This window comes from Danio aesculapii, chromosome 16 (genome assembly GCF_903798145.1).
Source record: "Danio aesculapii chromosome 16, fDanAes4.1, whole genome shotgun sequence".
Classification (NCBI taxonomy): Eukaryota; Metazoa; Chordata; class Actinopteri; order Cypriniformes; family Danionidae; genus Danio; species Danio aesculapii.
Genome location: NC_079450.1, coordinates 6,329,544 through 6,351,675, shown reverse-complemented (window position 1 = coordinate 6,351,675; position 22,132 = coordinate 6,329,544). Strand labels below are relative to the sequence as shown.

The 22,132-nt window shown below is 36.4% G+C and overlaps 1 protein-coding gene across 1 annotated transcript in view; it reads left to right on the top strand.

The window, feature by feature from the left end:
• Positions 1-1,956: 1,956 nt before the first annotated feature.
• The window catches only part of ube2e2 (ubiquitin-conjugating enzyme E2E 2), a 55,244-nt gene continuing 35,068 nt past the window's right edge, over positions 1,957-22,132 (top strand). Inside the window, exons 1-2 of the mRNA XM_056475710.1 lie at positions 1,957-2,107; positions 11,240-11,422. Of these exons, the coding sequence (XP_056331685.1) occupies positions 11,247-11,422 (176 nt within the window). The 5' untranslated portion in view covers positions 1,957-2,107; positions 11,240-11,246. The remainder of the gene's footprint in view (positions 2,108-11,239; positions 11,423-22,132) is intronic.

Here is a 22,132-nt window from a genome sequence, read left to right as displayed (position 1 = left end):
TCCTCGGGCTTCTCTTTCATCCCGTTGATCCGGAGATTCCATCTCCTTTTATATCGCTCTAGTTCTGACGTTCTGCTCGCCAGGTCTTTGTGTGATGTTGTTAGATATAGGAGTGATTTGCTCGTTTCTGCACATTTTTCTTTGCAATTTTTAATTTCAGCAGCATTGAATTCAACCGCCTTAGAAATCTCTGCCACCATGATGCTGTTCTTTCGCATCTGATTCGCCATGTCTTCTAACTGTTCATTTTGTACGTCAAAACGAGCTGTCAGTGATGTTATGGCTTGCAAGAGAGTTGCGTTAGTAATGTCTTCATCATGAGGTTTAAGCTTTTTTTTATCATTGTCCTTGGTCGGGGTGAAATGGGATGCATCACGCCGTTTGTCTGTTTTAGCCGTCTGTACCTCCATTTCTGGATCTGAGGCCGCGTCCTTCACTGAAGTGATGTATATCTTTGGGTGGGTAGTCTGCTGTGAAGATTTCGGCATTTTATCGATGTAAAACACCCCTGTGGTGTTTAATTGTTGTTTTAGGTAGGTGAAGATGAGAAATTTTGAATTCTACAGATAAATTAGAAGTTTCGCTAGGCTGCTCGGTGAAAACGCATGCGTTCAGCCCGCCATCTTGTCCCCCTCCTTCTGGGGGTTTTCCGGGAGATGGCCGCGTACACCCATTCCGCCCCTAACCCCAACCCCCAGTGACATCACTCGTAGAAGAACTGCAAGGAAGGAGGAGCTGGAGCTCAAGCTCCCCCTTGCTGCAGATCAGCTCTGCCCAAGTGGCTCTGCAGTAAGCACCACTTGGCGTTTTTGGCGCTCTCCAGAAATGTATATAGGGGTACATTTTCAGATTGGGCCTGGGTTGAAAATAGCATGAAAGGACAGACAGATGTATTGGTGATTATCTTGGCTGAACAGAGAGTTACGACCCATTCACACAGGGTCAGCGTCGACGCTTGACAGAGGGCGTGTGTGAAGTTGGGGCTGACGCAATCGTCATAGCAGCGTCAGCCAATGAAATTAGTCAGCAATAGGCTACTGTCTGAGCTGGTGTATTTGCATACAGTGATCTGACTGGCTGACGCTTCCTTCGGCGCTTGAAAAGTTGAGCAAGTCCCAACTTCTGTAGCGCCCGACGGATCCACAATGCAGTTTGGCAACGCCTGACGTCACCCATTCAAAGTGAATAGGAAGCGTTGACGCCCTGTGTGAATGGGGCGTTAGCATAGATAAAAACAAATAAGATAAAGACAGATGTTGCATTTGTCACTTCCCAACAACCTAAAAACAATAAAATATTAATGTCTAATGATGTTACAATTTGGCATTGTGTTGACGTTACCAACATGATGTCTATCAGATGTGGCCAATACCTGATAAATAAATATCAGTCTATTTGACATCAATTTGAAGTTGTCGGCTTGACGTTGGATTTTGGTCACACAACCTAAAAATCAACCAAATACCAACGTCATTTCACGTAGTTATTCATCAAAATAACACGTCTTAGACTCTGGTGACCTAAGTCTAAACTACATCTTTTAATGTTGTGTGTCTGCTGGGATGGTAAGCGATTTGGGTACAGTCTCCAAAAAAGCTTATTCGTTTGACTTTACATTAATATGTGGCATAAATAAATGTAGCCTACATAAACACAGTTTGTAAAGTTGTCCTTTATCTTAATCAGAAGAACCTCTCCATTCATACAACAGTAACTATGTTATGTTGATAGAAATTACCGTTACTATAGCAGCATGTGTTGTGGTTGTTGACAAAGACGTTACAGTTTATGTTATGAAGACTCTTCCTTCGACGTTTATGCTAGGTTTGTGAGGGAAATGTTACACAAATCTGCCCTCTCAAGTATAGCGAAACAATTTCACACTCACACACACGATCGAGCGCGAGAGTGAACGCGCGGCGCGTGCACGACCAAGGCGAGAACGCGCGTAGAGGCGGTCCGGCTGCTTCAGTTTCTGTAATCGCTTTTTTCTGCTACCTTCAGTTAAATAGCGACGAGACGAGAGAGAGCGGACGGCCCGACTCTGACTACACGGTATCATCCAGGAAAAGCGAATCGGGACTCCACATCGACGGCCGCTCGGCAGGTAAATATTCTCGCATGTCCGCCGGAGCCCTTCGACCGTGCGTGAAAACTCGCTAAATGTCCCGCGAAAGTGGTTGTTTTTTGCCCTCGGTGTGCGGGGATGTGCGGGACGAGCCTTCTCCTTTGTGCTCATCGTGGTCATCATGGGGGAATCGCTGCGTGGTTTCCCCCTCACGCTCTTTTCTAGGCTTTTAGGCAAATATCGTCGCGGAATTTCGACGGCTCTCGACGGGAGCGTTTGATCCGCATATTTTGTGCGGGATCGAGAAGCGCTCGCGGCCTCCCGCATAAATAGACGCTCCTACATTAACGCGCATAGCGCACGCAGCTGCTGCAGCGGCGGGGTTTCTGCGTTTGCAGCGCAGTCTGACAGCCAGGTGCTTCAATGATTTCTATAATGCCCTTCAAATTGCAGTGTACACCATATATGTACTGGCAGGAAGGTGCTTTTAGTACTTCAGATGGAGAAAAGCCTTGATATTGTGGTGACACCCTTTTGGAGTGTTTTGCTGGAAGGGGAAATAGCAATTGCATTCCACAGTGCATATTTGTAGATTTGTTTTACATATAAGCCAATGAATGTAATGGTTGGGGACTTAAAATTGTAACATTATTACACTTTGAATGTGCGTTCAAATATATTGTGTCCATGGGATAAACGTAAGAAAAAAAGATTTTATTTATTGACAATTGCCTGTATTGGGGGTAAATAGGTGATGCATAATATGAATATGGCATTAAGATATTTTACATTTATCCATTTGGCAGACACTCCATTTGGCAGACACTCCATTTGTCCAAAAGCAGCTTGCTTTTTTGGGGAATCGAACCCACAACCTTGGCATATACTCTACTATTTTGTTACAGGATGTCAAATTAATAAAATGCATTAAAATGCATGATATTTTGGTTATTTGGGATCATAAAAACACAATTTTTAATATTATGGTTACATTAAAATTGTAACATTATTCGATAATATTGTGTTCATGAGAAAAAAAAGCGGATATGATTTATTAACAATTGCTTGTATTGGTGAAAATAGGGGATAATATCAATATGGCATTAAGATTAATTTATATTTATGCATTTGGCAGACACTTTTGTCCAAAAGCAACTTGCTTTTCTGGGGAATCGAACCCACAACCTTAGCATAGTAACATGCTCTACTAGTTGAGTTACAGGATGTCAAATTAATAAAATATTTTCATTAAAATGTATGATTTTTTGGGTTATTTGGGATCATAAAAACACATTTTTTGTATTTTGTGATTGCATTCAAATTTAAACATTACTTGACTGCGCGTTCAATTAATATTGTGTACATGAGAAATAAAAGCTGATATAATTTATTGACAATTGCTTGTATTGGGAGGAATAGGTGTTGCATAATATCAGTTTGATTTATTTACATGTATCTATTTGGCAAACACTTTTGTCCAAAGCAACTTGCATTTCATTGATGGTGTCTTGCTTTCCTGGGGAACTGAACTCACAACCTTGCCATAGTACCATGCTCTATCATCTGAGCTTCAAGAAGGCTTTACGAACAAAATATCTGCATTAAAATGGACGACATTTGGGATCATAAAACCACCAAGCGTGCAGACACTCATCTCTGTTGGAGTGTTTTGCAAGAAAGGGAAAAAAGAATTGCATTTCAGTGCATATTTCTATATTTTAGTGATTACATATACAGCCACGAAGATTGTTTACGGAAAATTATAACATTATTGGATTTTTTCGGTGCATTATATACAGTTTAAGTCAGAATTGTTAATAGCCCCCCTTTGAATTTCCCAAATGATGTTTAACAGAGCGAGGAAATGTTCATAGTATGTCTGATAATATTTTTTCTTCTGGAGAAAGTCTTATTTGTTTTATTTCGACTTGAATAAAAGCAGTTTTTAATAAAAAAACTAAAACATTTTAAGGTCAAAATTATTAGCCCCTTTATATTTGTTTCCGATATTCTACAGAACAAATCATCATTATACAATAACTTGCCTAATTACACGAACCTGCCTAGTTAACCTAACCTAGTTAAGCCTTTAAATGTCACTTTAAGCTGTATAGAAGTGTCTTGAAGAATATCTAGTCAAATATTATTTACTGTCATCATGGCAAAGATAAAATAAATCAGTTATTAGAAATGAGTTATTAAAACTATTATGTTTAGAAATGTGTTGAAAAAATCTCTCCGTTAAACAGAAATAAACAGGGGGCTAATAATTTAGGGGTCTTATAAATCTGACTTCAACTGTATATATTATGTCCGTGATATAAACATGAGGGGGAAAAAGCTGCTATTATTCATTGGTGAAAACAGGTGATGCATATCAGTATCAGCGCATTGAAGGTGTCTTGTAGGCCTGCACGATATTGGAAAAAAAATCTAACATTGCGATACTTTTTTATTCTGCGATATATATTGCAATAGGAATACATTTTTCCTAGATGTGCCGAATAAATTTGGAAAGAATTTGGATTTGGGATGATTCTGTAGGGGAGTGCATATGCATAAAATATAAGAAACAATCTACAAGCACAGATACATTCAATAAAGATACAAATGAAATAAACAGCATTTGATTGTTGAACTGTATTCAGGTGCACAATAATTGAATAACCAAATGTTAAATACTGCATAATCTTCATTTTATGAACAATTTAAATGTTATTAATTCTTCAGTAACAAACGGCACAATTTCTTAGGCCTGAATACATTTAAAATCCTCACAAAGTCACAGGCCACGAAATTAAATGATTAATTATAATCCAGACTCAACATTGCAACATTGATGCTGAAACGTTATATTGTGCAGCCCTAGCGTCTTGCTTTCCTAGGGAATCAAACCCACCCTGCTCTACTATGTGAGCTACAGGAAGACATTATGTTCAAAATATTTGCATTAAACTGCATGGTATTTGCATTATAATGCATGATATTTTGGTTATTTGGGACCACAAAGCGTACAAACACTCAATACACAACAAATGTGCAGCGTGGCATCCAATATGGTGTATTTTGAGGTTAGAAATATGCCAAAAGTTAATGTTATGGGCCTAAAATGATGCATACCTGTAGGATTTTATTCCCAGTAAATATTTGATTCACATTATTTCTCCTAAATATTCATTTCTGCATGCTTAAAATGTTAAAACAGCAGCATAACTACACTGAAATATTGAGTTGCGTTTCTTGCTCTCTCCATGTGGGCCGTGTGAGGTTTAGCCATTTAATTTCAGTCCAGATCTTAAGCATTAAGATACATTACCTCTGAATGAGTGATCCAGGGACTAAAGGTCGCTAAACAGAATCTGAGACTCACACGTTGATGTGATTTATCAGTGACTGGAATGAAACCCTCTCGGTTTGAAGGCAAATAACTCAAGCAGGAGCGTAAACGGGGAGTATTGTGTCTAAAAAACGCACTGTATTTGGATTTGGAGCTATTAACGCTCTGGCATGGCTGCGTGTGCGCGGCAATTTAAATGTTTTATGACTCATTTCCCACATTATCACAAAACGAGTTGACCCGTAAAATCCACTCTCAGAAGTGTTAATACCTTCCTGTTGGGGTATCTGTGATCATTTACGACTTGGATCTAAAAAAGAGATGACCTGACTCCCAGTTTATCCCATGAACACCTGGCTCGGCGACTTGGCCATCTTTGAAGTGATCTCTCTATTCTCAGTATGCCTCCATTCTCTCTCTGCGTTCATGTTTTATCTTGGTTTAAACGCTGAGCTGAGAGAGCGCAGGTTTCATAGGCATTTATTAGCTGGACTTGTGTGATCAGAGGGTTTTCCCCTCGCTGCTGTTTCTCCTGATAACATCAGAAAGAATTTCTCCTCATTGTCTGAAAAGTGCAGCATCACCCGCACAGATCAGATAAACATCTCACCGATCAAACGTTTGAGAGAATAGTATTATTTTATTTCAGTGTACTTCCTGTGACTGTACAGGAAATGCCTTCTGAATGAAAAATGGGGCCACCACTGTACTGTATGATGACTAAAGTCCATGTGTTGTGCTGTTTGCGATTGTTTTTTTAAAGGGATAGTTCACCTAAAAAATGAAATGTACTCTACATTTACGCACCATGAGGTAATTCTAAACTAGGGCTGCACAATATGTATGCAATACATGTGTGATAAATTACATTTATTAATTTATTTACCCAAAGGTGAAGCCAAAACTGAAAATAAATACTAATAGCGGGAATCAAGATGAGAGAGGAAAAGGACCACAGCCAATCAGAGTCAGAATATCTGCTGAGGTTTAACTTAATTTTCTAACCCCTGTGGGATAGACAGTAGTCTTTTGACTTAGGCTCACACACAAGAACAAAACAAATACACTTACGCAATTATTTTAAAAACCAATGGACTCTGTGCCAATAGCCTAGTGGTTAAGTGCGCCGACATATAGCACCATGGTGCTCACGGGGACCCGAGTTCCTGGCACGAGGTCCTTTGCAGAGCCATCCCCTTTCTCTGCTCCCCACACTTTCCTGTCTGTAACCTCCACTGTTCTTAGTGGCAGTGTATATATATATATATATATATATATATATATATATATATATATATATATATATATATATATATATATATATATATATATATATATAGATAGACAAAACCAGAACTGGAATTACAAATATTAATATTTATTATAAATAAAATTATTAATATTATTATTAATATTGTTATTTTTATTACTGTTGTTGTACAATTATTATTCTAAATAAATAACAGAAATCAATCCTACATGTAACTGGAAAACAATGTAAAGACAAAACTGGAGTGAAATGTTAAGATCACTTCAGAAATCTTTTGCATGAATATTAATTTTGACAATTCTATTAAATACAACATTTTTAAAAATAGAATTATCTATCAGTTCATCTTAGACGTGACTCAATTATTGTAGTAATTATTGCCGAGAATTAATGTAGTTTTAAAACTTAATGTAGTTTTACTTACTTGACTCTTTATCCCTACTTTCTGCTTCAGAGCCATGCTTAGTCAAAATAAGATCATCATCAAATTATATAAACTTCAGTTTTGTCAACTAGCAAAACTCGCTGCGTGCCGACACCTCGTGTCAAAGTATGAGCATGAGCGGAGCGTGTTTTATCGGCGTGCATGTAAACAACTGGGATTCACACTGGGATCAGGAGCGGAGTGTGTAAGGCGCCTGAATGGTTCTCTGTGCGCATGCGTCAGTTTGCTTGCACCAGCGTTGTTTTTGTTGCACATAGAGAAAAAGCTAACTTGTTGTTACATCACATGCCAAATATGAATGGCCCCTAACGTCTTTATTCTGGAATTAGCCTACCATTATTGGGATTAATACACTTGCATAAAATAAATCGTATCTCAAAGCATACTGAGGCACTTATGATTTTTACCGGAGCACGTTTTTGTTTTTGTTTTCTTTTGCACCATCTCCCCCTGCTGCCCTCAGCAAGATGCCCTCCTGGGCAATCGCCCATATTGCCCATGCCTAAATCCACCACTGACTGTTCTATACAAATTGAAGGTGAAAAACCCCTAAAAAATGATTATAAAACCCAATGGCAGTGGGAGTAAATGTCTTCTTTCACTTAACCTTTTTTGCTAAGGGGAGTTTATACCGTCTATCAGAGGGAAGTAACTTAAAGGAACCATGTAAAGCATAGGAAGAGTCCTCCACAATGGTGGAGGGTTGTTTTTTTTGTCGCTGATATAAATAAATCAGTGAGAGGTGTTTGTCTCTCACCAATTATTTTACTTGCTACATTTACTAATCTTAAACGTGTATTTTTGCTTTTAAACCAGGCTACAATGATATTCAGTGTCAAAAGACTAAATGTTTGCACCTTGACATTTTTTTATTTGTGTGAACTAGATGCAAAAATAATTTACCACCTGTTTATTTTAGTATTTTGAAATAAATACATGATTTAAAAACAATTAAATAATTGCATTTCCTTTCTAGGGAAGTGTTATATTGTAAGATGTTTTGTTTAATCGCAATACTCAACAGCAATATCACAACAGATATATTGAAGAATGTTGCAACATGGTAAAACATTTGCAACCATAGTAGGAAAAACAAATACTATAGATGTCAGTGGCTACATTTATATTATTATTTGTTGAAAATATCTTTTGAGTTTGAGGGAAAAGAAACTATCAGATTTGTGACAAGTGAAGGGTGTGTAAATGATGAATTTTCATTATCTCTAACACTATAATTGGACATTTATTATTAAGTGAGAAAGGAAAATCCAATAAGGGGGGAAATGATCCATCATTTGATAACTGATTACCCTGAGAAAAGTGACTCGTGCCTATCAGAATGTGCATAGCATTAGCATCAAATATTTAACATATCATTTTGTTATTTGGAATAATTTGCATTTATGTAAATCTCTTTTTTTACTTTAAAATGATAGTGTTGCATTAAAACTAAATCATATTCTATTTCACACATGCATATGGAAAATCTAATCAAATGAGGTTAGACACAATGAAACTACTGGAAGTGTTCAAAGTTATATTTTATTTTGATGATAGGGTTTGTATTTATTTTTTAATCTGTCACTGATTTTTTTTATTTATTTTGCCATATGCATGATTTAAAAAATAAAAAATAAATCACCTTTATTCATATGCAGACTTCTAAGATAAAATCTGTGCTTATATTTACACAAGAGGCTTATATAAATGCAACATTGAGGATGATAATAGAATCTTCTTTGATTTGAGGCAATAGCCTTTAAGCAAATACAACTCTGTACTGTTGGGGATGTTTTCATCCACTCTGGGGTGATTTTGTGTCTTAATTTGGTCATAACGTCTTCTGTGTTTCAGCTAACAGGATGATTTTTGGTGACAAATCTTTTGACACACATTTTGAGAAAATGCTTTAAACAAAAAACTCAACGATACACTCTGGGCAAATTTACTACCCTTGTTATGCTGTTATGTTTGGGATGAAAACATCCACTTATTAAACTACTGTAAAAATTCATCAGATATTTTTTTTTTCGTAAATCTGTTAACTAACCTCAGTCCTGATCAAAACTAATAAATTGCTTAGAATATTTCAGGATTTTAATTCTTTTAATTGCCAAATTCATAAATGGTGTCACTGATTTGGTGAAAATAAAAAAAATAAAAACATACAAAATGAGGTATTTTCAATATAAAAACTAATTGTGGACCGGATCTTTTTCACCTTTTATCAAAGTCTTGGACATGTGAATCAACATAACCTTTGATGCATTGTTTATGATTCATTTTCATTCTTTTTCTCCCTAATTTACTGTTGATGGCTGTTTTGCCCCATTGACTCGTATTATAACCATGTTTTTTTATTACAAAACCATGACACCATATAATTACGCATTTTTGATTGTTGGTGGTTTCCCTGTTAGGAAGAGGTAAAATTTGTAATTTTTACTATCAGTTGGCACCATTAACTTTTTAGATAAGCCTGTGCACACACAAAAAAGCTTAGTTTCTGGATTTTATATGGATTATAACAGCAAAATAAAATGTGTGTGTATGTGTCTGTGAGTGTGTGAGAGTGACCTTTACGCACTTACCTTGATGTGTCTGAGAAAATAAAAAAATGCATCTCAGCTCTGAGAACTACATGGAGTAAACAAAAACAAAGACTGTGTATAAGCACATGCTTATAATGAAAGTCAATGGGGCAAAAGCAGCCACCAACAGTAAATTAGGGAGAAGAAAATGAAAATCTAACAATGCATCAAAGCCAATGTTGTTACTAATCGTTCACATGTCCAAGACTGTGATGAAAGGTGAAAAAATCCAGTCCACAATTACTTTATACAAAAATATGTAATTCCGTGTGTTTTTTTTCTCCAAATCAGTGACATCATGTGAACTTCGCAACTAAAATCCTTTATTTTTTAAAAACATTTAGTGATTTTGATCAGGACTGAGGTTCATTAACAGATTTATGCAAAAGAAATTAAAAAAAATATTTATCTGGTGCATTTTTACAGCAGTTTAATTTAGTGGATGTTTTCATCCCGAACATAACAAAAGGGTAGTAAATTTGAACGGTGCACAAGGGTAGATGTTGATAAAATACAATTTAATGGGTAATTTAAATAAATAATATAAATTATAAATTTGCATAATTACTGTTTTTACATTACTGTGATGATTGGGTTCAGGGTTGAGGTAGGGGTAGGCGTTAATAAAACACAACTAAAGGATATTTTAATAATTATTATAAATAATTCTTGTTAACTTCCGGCCATAGTTGGTCCCGCATTAATTAATTTATGATTCACCAATCAGACGATTCCTAAGCCACTATAAACACCCTAAGTTCCATATAACAGTCATCTTCATTTTGAAGAATCCCCTCTTCCACCTCTACTCCTCCTCCTGTCCTAGTTGGGTGACATGGTGGACCAGTGGTTTGCACTGTTGCCTCACAGCAAGAATGTTACTGGTTCTAGTCCTTACCAAGCCAGCCAACGTTTCTGTGCGGAGTTTACACGTTCTCCCCGTGCTCGTGGGTTTCCCCCAGGTTCCCTCGTTTCTTCCCACCGTCCAAAAACATGCAACTTAAGTTAATTGACTAATCCAAATCGGCACCGTAGACATGCTTCTAGTAAGTAGTTATCTCTTTAGGGGCAATCATTATCTGTTTATTAGCTACTTCAGCAGGAGAATTCTCAAGATCTACCTAAGCTCAAACTCCCCTCTTGCCTTGCAAACCAGAGGGAGCCCCGGGCTCGAGGATCTTATGAGCTCAGGGCTCTCTCCAGGGACAGCATGCCAAACAAGCTTTATAATCAATCATCCGCTAAGTGTGAACTCTTGAAAGGGAATGCTATGATAAATTAAGCTGCAGTATAAATGATGTTTATTAATTCTCAATATTCAGACCTACAATTAACTTCATAGAGATAAAAAACAATCATTGCAATAGCTAATCCAATTTCTCTGCCTTCTACTCCAATTCAAAATCACTGTTTTATTTGTCTTAATTCAGCACAGCTGTAATTAAAACAACTATCGACTTCATACCCCTGTGACTTCACCCCGGCAGCCGGCTAATGTAATCGTGTGTGAATCCGCTTGTTTTTCCAGGGCCAAGATGTCTAGTGAGGTGCAGAGACCAGATGATAGCCCCAGCACAAGCGGAGGGAGTTCAGATATCGAGCAGCGGGAGACGGCACCTCCTCAGCAGGAGCGGGATCTGGTTGCGCCCAAGAAGAAAGAGACCAAGATCTCCAGTAAAACCGCAGCCAAACTCTCCACCAGTGCCAAGAGGTAATGCTCTTTTAATTAACAAATCCACTTAAGTGCTTCAAAATTTGCTGTTTTGATTTAAAGGGATAGCTCACCCAAATAATAATCCTGTCATCATTTACTCACCATTCACTTGCTTGTTTTTCTCTTCTGTTAAACATAATAGAAGATATTTTTAATAATGCTGGAAAACTGTAATCATTGACTTCCATGGTATTTGTTTTTCCTACTATGGATGAACTATCCCTTTAAGGCAAGCGTTACTTTTTTCCTCAAGCTGAGCATTTGTTTTCTGTAGTCATCTATAAGAGTGTCTGCATTGTGGGGTAAAGTCTAGAAGGGATACAGCTGCGGATACGCACATCAATATAGCAGAATTTTTGTGACGCTGTGCTACGGTAATTCATATTTTCACATTACTGTGAGTGTTGGTTTTAAGGTTGGGGTAGACATTATTAAAATACAATTTAATGGGTAATTTAATAAATAATATGAATAATACCCTGCATAATTACTGTTTTTACATTACTGTGAGGGTTGGGTTTCTGGTTGGGCTAGATGTTAATAAGACACAATTTAATGGGTAATTTAAATAAATAATATCAATTCTATATTTGCATAATTACTGTTTTTACATTACTGTGATGGTTGGGTTCAGGGTTGAGGTAGGGGTAGGCGTTAATTAGGCTTGTCGGTATTCGGTAATGCGATAAATCACGGTAATGAATATGCACGATATTGTTATCGCGGGCACTTCAAAATACCGTGAAAAATAATAGATCCGAATTTATATTCTTAGAACGCGCCTTAGCTTATTTTCCATCAACCGCTTGAAGAAACACTGCGTATATGCTGCGCAGAACTGATGCGCACTCTGAAACTCTGTAAACAATCCCCACATGTAGAAGCCCTGTGTGCATGCAGGGTCCTCACACGCAGGGGCGGACTGGCCATCTGGCAGACCGGGCACTTTCCCGGTGGGCCGACGTACTTTTTGGGCTGGGCTGATCATCGTCTTATGATTTGATCGGCCCATAAAAGGCTTAGCAGCCTATCGTTTTTTTCTGCCTTATTGATTGACGCTGCTGTGATCTGTGACTCTCTGAAAGTAGATGCTTTTTTTCCCAGACAGACAGACCGGGCCGGTCCATGTGACACTCTGCAGCCCATTGGCTCTTTTCGGTATTGACATTGGGCTGGCCCAATCACAAACTCCTATTTTGGACTCCGTGTGAGCGTGCGTCGTCTGTGTGTTTGTCAAAATAGTCGAGAGTCAGAGAGAAGAAACGCAAGGGAGGCGCAGAGAAATCGCGGGAAATACACTGGCGTTTCATTTAGCGATTCTGAAAAGTTCTCTGTTCATTCTAGTACACAGCTAAAACGCAAATCACGTGACCACACACTCTCTGCCCAGAGCTGCAGCCACTAGTTCAGCGGGTAAGCATAAACCCCAGGTGTCAGTGCATGTCAGACAGTTCATCTGCTGGGTGATCTCATCTCACTATAGTTGTTAAACGTGATATTGAATTCATCTTGTTGTCTCTATCTAACAATTCTTATGTCTTTTGAATCACTTGTTCTCAGTTAACTGTTTTGGCTGAGTGCAAAGATAAGCTAATATATTAATTTATGTAACCACATACACTGATTCTGCACATTGACTGATTGCTAACCTTTATCGTTTAAATTTAATGTACGTTATACTGTTATAATGGCCATTATTGGTTATTAAAACTGATATTCTGCAAAAGAGACAGGGTAAAGTTCATTCTTTTCAATGGAAATGAAAGGAGACAGTTATATTTAAGCCCTGTTTTGTTATAAATATGCAGTGTGAAGATGATGCTCATAAAAATATGCAGCTACACGAAGCTGTTTGTTGTCTGTTAATCATAATATCAAAATGAAACCAATTTGACTTATATTATGTTTTCATTGTTTAGATAGTGAAACAGCAAGCAGGATGAGGTGAAAGGTTAAAATGTAACACTGTTCCCTTTGAAGATTTACCCATGCATTAGCAGGCAGTTTTTGTTATGTTTATTATTGAATATAGGCTGAGTGAATAGTGTATTGAATAAGCTAAATTGGCTGTAGTGTATGAGTGTGTGTGAATGAGTGTGTATGGGTGATTTCCAATAGTGGGTTGTGGCTGGAAAGGCATCTGCTGCATAAAATATGCTGGAATAGTTGGCAGTTCATTCCACGATTGCTGATCGAAGACGGTTTCCCTTTGCACATTCACTTTGATATAATTGCTCAAGTTTACTTTTATATTGTGTATTGTTTTATTTATATTTATTTGTATTTAAATGTTTGAAGTACTTTTAGTTAATTAAAAGTTATTAAGTTACTAAGTTGACGAAACTGAAGTTTTTTGTGTTTTTTTTACCTGTTTCTCTAGTAAAATTACAATATCGTGATAATACCGTATACCGTGATAAAAGCTCAATCAATTAATCGCAGCATGAAAATGTGATACCGGCACATGCCTAGCGTTAATAAAACATAACTAAAGGATATTTTAATAATTATTATAAATAATTCTTGTTAACTTCCGGCCATAGCTGCATTGCTGAAAAATGCAGCATCTATCAGCGTCACTTTTGAGCTAGTCGTCCAATCACAGTAGAGGAGGGGAGGGACAATACCACGCAACTGTGAACAAATAATCTGCTAAAGACTTCCAGCTTGTAATGGTACAGCAGGGATACCCTATATCGTAGCAACCGACTGAAAAAAATAATGCTGCAAACACGCTCACAGCTTAGCAAAAACGATTCAGTGGACACAGTCTAAGACACAACGTTTATTTTGTTTATTGTTTTTTTTTTTTTTTTACAAATATATTTTTATTGAATGTTTTCAGTCAAAAACAGATCAGAAATTTACATTGAGTAATAAGACAAAATCTATCGCTCATAATTTACACCCTGACCCCCACATGAAAAATTATAATAAAAATAACCAAATTAAATTGTAATTAAATAAACAAATTTTAAAAAGGACAAAAAATACAAAATTATTTTACCAAAAGGCAGATTGCATTTCCTTTGTCCTGGCTAACAGACAAACTTTTAGTCTTAGAGACTTAGAGGTTCCCAGATAAATCAAAGGGACACGAAGTTAAGACTAACATTTAATAATAAAAAGTAGCATCAGAATTAGAAAACAGTTAAGCAAATTAAATGGAAAACCGCATGTCCAAAACCATCAAAATATAGTAGTGTCAACCCGTAGTTTAGATTTGTTCATTATTCTGGAGGCTAAGGTGGTTACACAACCTGCTCATCTTGGTATTGCTCTAATGTGGCTATTTTCTACTGTGTAACAGATGAGTGAGGGTTTTATTATAAGGTTTGGCTTTGTTTAATTGCAAAGATGAAAATGCTCTTTTCTCCTTTTGAATATTTAATACGCTTTTTATTTCACTATCATCAATAAATGACTAAAATGTGTTAAAATTGTTACTCATAAGTAGAGCCACACAGAATCTGCACGCGCAGATTTTCAGCCCATCATTAATTCTGTTTATTTACTTGAGTAAAGTGTGTAAATTTATATTTATTCAGTTTTTAAATTAATTACAGCAATATTATTGACTAATATGAAAATGTTTATCTGATTTATGTATAATGCAGTTTGTACAGTAATATTTTCTGTCTTTTAGTAGAGATATTATATGAGAGACTTGCTTTGTTTATAAAGTGGATCTAATTGGATTTGCATTATAAACATTAAATAAAAGTAAAAAGAAATATTTCGCATATTAAGGTTTTAGTCATGATATTCCCAAAATAATTCAGCAGAAATCCGCAGATTATCAAAATTCTCCGCAGAAATAGCAAAAAACGTCGGCAGATTCCGTCTGGCTCTACTCATAAGATATGAAATGAATAGAAGGTTCACACAGCACCTAAAGTTATTAATGTGTAATTATTTCAAGATGTCTGATTTTATCAATGGCCATTCAGAGATCATGTGAGAAAAGCTGTCCCTCTTGGCTTTGCACTCCTATGTCTCATATCCATGTAGTGATGATAGTGGATTTAGTTTGTTAGAATAATGGGAAATGCTTTCTCTTTTTCTGATTCTTGATAAGCTTGTTTATTTTACTAGCCTAACGATCTGTGGTTAGTTTTCCCTGTTAGAAAAAGCTCTAGCAAAGCTACATGACTGCTTAAAATCTTTGCTTTCGAGCATGACATTGCGACCTAACAGCACGGAAATAGTTTAACATAATGGATTAAAACTAAACACTGAAACTTCAACTACTTAAAGTTAGTAATGTGAAACTGTATTTAATGTCGTCTGGCTTATGTGAATGGATTTGAGATGATGTGGCCGGTTAATTTGTGCCAGAATGATTGAGGAGGCTTTTGTTTGTTTGGGATAAAAGATGGAAAATGTCTTTATATTCATTTAATCTGATAATCTTATTTTGTCACCAACCGTCTATGACTTCATCTGGTTTTCTGCTAGAAGAGAGCTACCAGTTGAGATGCGCTGGTCTTTTTCTGTCTCTTTTCGGACGTTTAAACCACCCATTGTCCAAGCTTTTAACTTGCAAACAAAATAACATGTTTGGATGCTTTTACTCCAGAGGGATCTCTGCGATCGCTCTAAAGCATGTTCGAATGTAATGTCTCTTTGCAGATGATTGTAGTGTGCTGAAGTCTGCTTCACTGCCTTTCTATTGTTCTCCACATTTATTCTGTGAACGGGCCTCGCTGGCAAGGCTGTAGATTCTCTGAAGGCCTGACTGCAGTACGATGGCATTATGCAATCAGTTGAGCAAAGCTTTGCCTGGGACACGGTGCTTTTTTTATAACAGTGACTGCAGCATCCTGTTCCGTCTGTTTCTGAGTGCATATCAAGATCCAGACATTCGGAAGGTTTTTATCTGTGCTCGATGTTACACAATTCAACAAGCCTCTGGGTTTCGACATCAAAGGTGTTTGTTCATGAAAGCAAATCGTTTTTGATGATTTGGGCCTCCAAATTAAAGCAATTAGCCTGTCTTTTTTTTTTTTTTTTTTACGAGCGATAGGAGTCATCTAAACTTTTGTGCTTTGCAACAGTTCATCTAAAATAATACCATTGTTTTTTATCTGTCCTCATGTTGCTCCAAACCAGTGTGTGCTTATGTTTTCTGTTAAAATGGGAGGGGAAGTCTTCGTTAAGTTACAGATATGATTGATTAGTTCTAATAATCAATTTTTTAACTCTGCATTAAAACTGTGCAATGTATTCGTAATCATATTCAACTGCATGAACTGCCATTCGCAATTTATAAAACTTAAACCCTACTCGATAGCTATGTTTCCATCCACTTAATTGCATGTGTATTTTAAAATATTGCATAAAAGAATGATCAATGGCAAATGTGCATTAATTTTAAAGAACATAGGCTCATTCTGAAAATGTAGCCCTTTATATACATTTCTGGAGATTGCGAATTATGTACCTAGAGAAACGTTTGGCTGCGTTTAGTCTTTAAAACGAACGCTTTAGGGCAATATGATGTCGTTCATTTTTGTGCTAGCAGCTGACCGCTTACCTCCATATGAACGCTGTTACTTTATCCAGTGACTCGCTGAGTTGGAAGATTTGAGACGCAGAGCGGAGTTGACCGTGACGACTGGGTTTTAAGTCCAGCGAAGAACGGTTCCTGAATGCAGAGAAGACAAAAAGCAAAAGCCAAAAAATAAAATGGAGTAAATAATAGGGTGAGAATGTGGTAAAATCTGAAAATGTGGTAAAAATCTGGGACGCCTTTGTTTTTTAAAACACTATCAGTTGGGTTTAGGGAAGTGGGTGGGCGCTGGTCAATCGGTGCTTTTTAAAACACTATCGTTTGGGTTTAGGGACATGGTTTCCGCTACATTCATTCTTTCATGGTGGGCCGCCACACCAAAATTCATCCCGCTACAGCTACATTACAGCTTCTCATTCAAATCATTCAGTCGTTGGTTTTTAATAGCGGGTTATAAATCACACCAAAACATATTAAAAGGTAAGTGAATTATAACAGCGCAAACTTTTCTGTAATCGTAGAAGTGCTGTGCGTTATTTGTTTAACCCTTTAAGGTGACATGCTAAGTGACTGATTGACAGGTGCGTGATGTGTGAGGCTAGCAAACACGACGTAGCTTTTAGTTAAGATGAACACAGTTTATATAATTATATTTTATTTATAGATAAAGGTCTATGGGTCTGTACACAATGACTTTATCTTGCTGGAGTTTATAACCGTTTCACTTTACTTCATGACACATTAATGCCGCTCTGTAGGTCTATTGGAGACCTAAATATTCCTATAAAGACCTATATATTCCTGGAGACCTATAAATATTCCTAGCAAATCTAAGAAATGTTGGAGACATACCTGTTACATAAACGCACTAAATCGCACTTCAGCAGCGTTAATTTGAGAGCGCTCAAGAAAATCTGCACAAGAGCAGCATATATTTGAGGGCGTGCAAACGTTTTGTGCATGAACAGAGGAAATCGGCGCACAAACAGAGATTCGTATGCTTGTATTACACAATCTCGACTTGTAATACTGCGCTCACAGCATTTGTCATTGAAATAATGCCATTGGTAGTTAATGGATCTGTGTAAAAGCTGTAAAAAATCCTAGAGGAAACATTGTGGTTTCGGTCAGTCAGTCAGTCAGTCGACATCGGCCTCTGGTGGATTTATGCGAGAAGGGCAGGCGCGAATGGCACTCGCAAGAGTAATTCAAATCAAAAAGCAAACAGAGCGGCCTCTGGCAGATTCAAGAAAACAAAAACTTGTAGGCAAACAAAAAAACGTAGGTCCTGGGACATATTTGGCGCTTCCCAAAAATGTATACAGGGGTACGTATTCAGAATGAGCCTGGGTTGATTTTGAAAATGCACATAAATAAAGTGCACAACTGAGTTGGACTGAGTTTTTATCCCATAAGAAAAAATGTGCATAAACTATGATGGAAACACATATATAGAATAAAATCTAGCATGTGTATCACAAAATCAAGTGATTTTGTTTAACAGATTAGGTAATAGGTCAGATGAGATGGCATTAATGGACAAAACAGCAAACTGACCCCATTGAACAAAGCACAACATCTAAAAAGTTGTTTCGTTCACAAATGTTTTATGGGATAATCCAATTTTCTGTAATTTGCATGTTTGGATGGAAACATCTAGCTATTGAAATACTTTTTTTTTTAACCGTGTTAGTGGGTTATTACAAGACTTTTGATCATGTATTCTGTAATCAATGTCTAATATGGTTCTTTATCCAGTAAAGGGTTAATATATTTAGTTATTTATAGGAAACTCCTGTTTATATAAAGTATTTTAAACAAAATCCATGCTAGTTTTAGCTGCCGTTGCACATTTACAACAGTTGACATGCACACACAGCGGTTTTGGCCGGCTTCATAAATCAATTTCTTGTCTTAACAGCTTACTCTTATTGTTGCTTTTCAGTGATCTAGTGTGGCTTAAACACCCACAAATAGCGACCCACTACTCAAGGTTGATGTTTTGATGATGTATGGTTTCCTGTTGTAGCTGACTGTCGAAGGAAACGTGTGTTTAAATAACCGGCATCAGTGCAGTCGCTGTGTGTGTGTGAGTCACTCTGTGAAAATGAAAACCGCTTTATTTTACATGCCTTCGCTCTCTGTGACCTTTGAGATAACACCAGGTATCGCTCACAAAAATGCCAGGGACGTTCATGACTTAAAGCGTGGTGACAGATAGATGTGCATTTGGAAAATTGTGAAATCTATTAGGCCACCTACTCACTGAGAAATGCCATTTGAATGCGCTTAAAACGGCTTTACAGGTAATTGCAATGCTCAGTCTTTTTTTTTTTCTTGTTCACATTTCTTGAACTGAGCATTTATAGAGTCAAAATAAGCATCTATATGAATCTAGATAATGGGCGAACGATCACCGATGAATAGTTAAATGCTTTATTGATGTGGAGGATTCGATTTGAGCATCTGTAAAGCACTGTAAGTACCCAGAAAATCATTAAATGTAAGGGGTTTTTATTAAAAGAAGTGTGTTGTCTGAGTTCAATTTGATTTCACACACACATGATTCATATAAATGCAGCTAATCACTCTTTCATTTTCATGAGTGAGTGGATTTGTTTTCAAAATGCGGTTTTTAATCTCTTATGACTAAATAGAATAAAACAAATTAGTCAAAAGAGCACTGATGACTATCTTTAGCATTAGCATGCCCATCTGTTAAGTAAATAAATGTTTTTTGTGTGTTAAATGTATTTAATTTGGTCAGAGTGTTGGCCTTTATACACATTTGATCATTTTATGTAAACGCAACTCAATTTCTGAATTCCAGGCGTGAACTTGGTTGCAAAATGTGGTTGTTGCTCTCATATGACCTCTGCTTAGCAAGTATATGCTTTCTTTCAATCTCAATCTTTCTGAGTGGCATCAAGTATATTTGAACGATTGTTTGACATCACACTTGATGTTCACATTTTGATCATTTTATATTAGCACAGCTGTCCTCATCTAGTTTTCTGGCATTAATTTGGATCCAAAATGTGGTTGTGGCTCTCATAAATGAGCAAATAGGATCAATTGAATCAGTTATAGAATCAGTGACAGCTGTGTTTAGCATCACCATGAACATAGCCGTGTGAACAAATGATCTCTCAGTAAATAAATGTTCTGTGATTGTGTGTGTATGTGTGTGTGGGTGGGTTGGAGGATTGGATTCTTGCAAAGGAAGTGCAATGTATAAGTTTAGTCTGATTTTATACACGTTTGATTATTTAATACAAGTGCAACTATCAACACCTGATTTTCAGGAATTTATTTTAGTTGAAAAATGTAGTTGTTGCACCAAAAAGTAAAGCATAAGCAGCCAAAAAAGACAGACAACAGCATTTAGGATCAACTTGTTTATAGCCTTGTGAACAAATGAACTCAACTGAGTAAATGCATTCATCGTGTGCTGCAGGATCTCATTTGGTCAAAAGAAGTGTGATTTTAATAAGCTGAGTGTCATCCTTTACACATCTGATGATTTTATATAAATGCAATCTTATTGTTAGGAGTGAATATGGTTGCGAAAAATAACCACATAGAATCAGAGATGCACAATATAGCGGTGTCCATATCGATATCAGCAGATGAATGATATTTAATTTTATCAGTCAGATAACCAAATTAGGTCAATATTTTTAAACCAATAAACTATGTATTATTTTCACTGGTTGAACCACTTCATATGTGGCCTATATATCTGCCAAAGTACAATTCTAAAGAGTTATCGGTTATTGGTTATTGGTCTAAAATTCCATATCTGCCTTTATATCAGCCAATATACCTTCTAAAGTCAAATTCTAAAGAGTTATCGAGTAATGGTATCGGCCTAAAATTCCATATCAGCCTATATATTTGCTAAAGTCCAATTTCTTAAGAGTTATTGGTACCGGCCTAAAATTCCACACTGGCCTATATATTGGCCAATATACCTGCTAAAGTCCAATTCTAAAGAGTTATTGGTCATTGGTATCAGCCTTAAATTCCATATCGGTCAATATATCTGCTAAAGTCCAATTTTAAAAAATGATCGATTATTGGTATGAGCCTAAAATTACATATTTGCCTATATATCTGCTAAAGTCCAATTCTAAAGAGTTATTGGTTATTGGTATCAGCCTTAAATTCCATATTTGCCTATATATCTGCTAAAGTCCAATTCTAAAGAGTTATTGGTTATTGGTATCAGCCTTAAATTCATATTTGCCTATATATCTGCTAAAGTCCAATTCTAAAGAGTTATTGGTATCAACCTTAAATTCAATATTTGCCTATATATCTGCTAAAATCTAATTCTAAAGAGTTATTGGTTATTGGTATCAGCCTTAAATTCCATATTTGCCTATATATCTGGTAAAGTCCAATTCTAAAGTGTTATTGGTTATTGGTATCAGCCTTAAATTCCATATTTGCCTATATATCTGCTAAAGTCCAATTCTAAAGCGTTATCAGTTATTGGTATCGGCCTAAAATTCTATATTGGCCTATATATCAGCCAATATACCTGCTAAAGTCCAATTCTAAAGCGTTATCGGTTAATGGTCTCTGCCTAAAATTCCATATCAGCCTATATATTTGCTAAAGTCCAATTTCTTAAGAGTTATTGGTACCGGCCTAAAATTCCACACTGGCCTATATATTGGCCAATATACCTGTTAAAGTCCAATTCTAAAGAGTTATTGGTCATTGGTATCAGCCTTAAATTCCATATCGGTCAATATATCTGCTAAAGTCCAATTTTAAAAAATGATCGATTATTGGTATGAGCCTAAAATTACATATTTGCCTATATATCTGCTAAAGTCCAATTCTAAAGAGTTATTGGTTATTGGTATCAGCCTTAAATTCCATATTTGCCTATATATCTGCTAAAGTCCAATTCTAAAGAGTTATTGGTTATTGGTATCAGCCTTAAATTCATATTTGCCTATATATCTGCTAAAGTCCAATTCTAAAGAGTTATTGGTATCAACCTTAAATTCAATATTTGCCTATATATCTGCTAAAGTCTAATTCTAAAGAGTTATTGGTTATTGGTATCAGCCTTAAATTCCATATTTGCCTATATATCTGGTAAAGTCCAATTCTAAAGCGTTATTGGTTATTGGTATCAGCCTTAAATTCCATATTTGCCTATATATCTGCTAAAGTCC